Source organism: Otolemur garnettii, unplaced genomic scaffold (assembly GCF_000181295.1).
Source record: "Otolemur garnettii isolate 467f Iridium unplaced genomic scaffold, OtoGar3 scaffold00045, whole genome shotgun sequence".
NCBI lineage: Eukaryota > Metazoa > Chordata > Mammalia > Primates > Galagidae > Otolemur > Otolemur garnettii.
In genome coordinates this window covers 881480-884501 of record NW_003852440.1, presented here as the reverse complement: position 1 = coordinate 884501, position 3022 = coordinate 881480, and the positions used below count along the sequence as shown (strand labels likewise).

Sequence of the window (3022 nt, the reverse complement as noted above, 5' to 3'; positions counted from 1 at the left end):
AAAAAAAAAAAAAAAAGAAATCTGGATGAAACAGCCTATTGCACACCTAGTCACGTGGTACATCCTCTTGCTCCTACACTGTAAAACCGTACTGTGTGTTATTGTACTGTGTATTGCAGGCAGTAACATGGCAAGTGTTTATATATCTAAACATAGAAAAAGTACACTGAGAATACAGCATGGTAAACTTATGGGACCTGCATCTGTATGTCTTGTCATTGACAGAGATGTTGTTGTGTGGTGTGTGTACTGCTCTTCGTATGCTGCTTTTTTTTTCTATTTGTATTCCTCTCTAACTTTCCTAAATCTCATAAAGTTCAAAATACAAACAGTGGTTCGTGAATATTTCGTTTTACATTCTTGTGAATGAATCTGTTTGGCTAGGTACCATTCCTTGGGTTTGTTCAGGTTGGTTACTCTTTCTTGATGCCAGTTCCAAGTCTTTATTTTTTCCTTACTGAAGTGCTTTTTACATACCCCTATATAAAAAAGAAAGCATAGAAAAATAACAAAAAAATGTGACTTTTAAGTTCCATTTGAGATTCTAGGCAATCAGATTAGTCTACCAGGAAAGAAAAGCATAATTCTAAATGAGGAAGCAGAGTGTACTTTTGTTTCCAGTTAGCTAGAATTTTTATTATATTTTTTTGAAAGTCTAAACTTTAGGCAGCACCCATAGCTCAGTGAGTAGGGTGCCGGCCACATACACCAAGGCTGGCAGATTTGAACCTGGCCCAGGTCAACTAAAATGACGATTACAACTGGAACACCACCAAAAAAATGGCTGTGTGTTGTGGCAGATGCCTGTAGTCCCAGCTACTTGGGAGGCTGAGGTAAGAGAATCGCTTAAGCCCTAGAGTTGGAGGTTGCTGTGAGCTGTGATGTCCCAGCACTCTACTGAGGGCAATAGCTTAAGACTTTGTGTCAAAAAAAAAAAAAAGTCTAAACTTTACTTTTTTTTTCCCCTCTATCTTTTGTGTTCACAGATCGATCACTGGTTGGAGTTTAGTGCTGCAAAATTGTCTTCATGTGATTTGTTTACTTCTGCAATCAATGAGCTCAATCATTGCCTGTCTCTGAGAACCTACTTAGTAGGAAACTCCTTGAGCTTAGCCGATTTGTGTGTTTGGGCCACCCTAAAAGGTATCAATTCTTCTTAAAATGTTCTTAATATTTTACTGGATAAAAAGTACACATATTTCTATGTATATGTACGTGTATAAATGCTTAGGCTGTAGCACAGATTTCTTACGGAGGAATGAATACTCTGGATATTTTATTCCTAACCAGTCCTAGAAATTCTCTATCTTTCTCTCTTGTCATCTCTGTCCCTTCTTACCTTTGGAGCTGACTTTGTTCCTGCTAAAAAAGTCTTCATCCCATTTATGTCAACCTCTCCTACCTCAGCCATTATTTTATTCCAGACACTTATCTTTGACTTGACAAAAGTCTTTACTTCTCACTGAGTGTATGAATGGAAGGTTGTGGGTTGTTTTTTTTTTTTTTTGAAACAGAGTCTTACTCAGTCTTCCTGGGGTTGAGTGCTGCCACGTTAATTGCTCATAGCAACCTCCAGATCTTGGGCTCAGGTGATTCTCTTGCCTTAGCCTCCCGAGTAGCTGGGACTATACCCACCCGCCATATTGCCTGGCTATTTCTGCCCCCCCACCACCACAACCCTGCCAGAGTCTCACTTGATCACCCTTAGTAGAGTGCCCTGGCATCTTAGCTCACAACAACATCGAACTTTTGGGTTCAAGTGATTCTCTTATCTCAGCCTCCCTAGTAGCTGGGACTACAGGAGCCTGCCACAATACTGGGCTGTCTTTACAGATAGGATCTCATTCTTGCTTAGGCTGATCTTGAATGCATGAGCTTAAGTGTTCCACGGGCCTTGGCCCCCAGAGTGCTAGGATTATAGGAGTGAGCCACTGTGCCCAGGCCCTGTTTGTGGGGTTTTTTGGAGGTCACTTTCCACTTCCATAATTAGTTTGCTAGAGCATAGAGTATGTTCTTACCAACTTAAAAGGGCATTAAAAAAAAAAAGAAGAAAACAATAAAACTTTCTTGAGGTAGAATTGATAATATAAAAAAGCTGCAATATTTAAAATGGAACTGTGTTTACAATCAAGATAATAAATATACCCAAATCCCTAAAAGTTTCTCATGTTACTTTGTAAACATCCTCCCTTCCCCTTGTCCCAGGCACCCACTAATAGGGAAAGAGTTGCTTTCATCTGTGTTGGAAACGTTAATTAAGTAGCAATAGAGGAAGAAAAAAATAGCTACAACTATTAAGCTATAGAAGCTAATGTGTAGCTAAAAGAAAATGAATAGTAGTATGGAATGTTCCTAGGAAATTTATGAAAAAATAATGTGAGTTCTACAATAAATTAAACATAGAATTACCATATGACCCAGTGGTTCCACTCCTGGGTATATATCGCCCCACAAAATAAAAATAAGTGTGCAAACAAAAACTTGCACATAAATGTTCATGACAATGCTACTTAAAATCCAAAAGATAGAAACAACCCAAGTATCTATCAGCTGGTGAATGGATAAACAAAATGTGATACATCCACAAAATGAAATCTTACTTATCAATAAAAAGGGTTGCAGTATTGATTCATGTTGTAATATGAATTAACTTTGAAAGCTTCATGCTATATGAAAGAAGCCAGATATAATTCCATTTAGATGAAATAACACAGAGATGCAAATCCATAGAAAGACAGAGCAGGTCGATAATTGCCAGGGACTGGGGAAAGTAGGATGGAGAGGGAATGCTTAATGGGTAGTGGGTTTCCTTGTGGGGTGATGAAAATGTCTGGAACTACAGTAGTAGTATTAATGGTTGTACAACATTGTGAATGTACTAAATGTCACTGAATTATACACTTTAAATTATTAAAACAATAAAATTTATGTTACGTGACTTTTACCAAAATTTAAAAAATAGTTATGAGTGTGATGATAAAATCTCATTGAGGCTCGGTGCCTGTGGCTCAAGTGGCTAAGG

General features: G+C 38.0%; 1 protein-coding gene across 1 annotated transcript in view; it reads left to right on the top strand.

The window, feature by feature from the left end:
* Positions 1-3022, top strand: part of EPRS (glutamyl-prolyl-tRNA synthetase) — an 82977-nt gene that overhangs the window by 2122 nt on the left and 77833 nt on the right. The window contains exon 2 of the mRNA XM_012805910.2: positions 987-1143. Coding sequence (XP_012661364.2) covers positions 987-1143 — 157 coding nt within the window. The remainder of the gene's footprint in view (positions 1-986; positions 1144-3022) is intronic.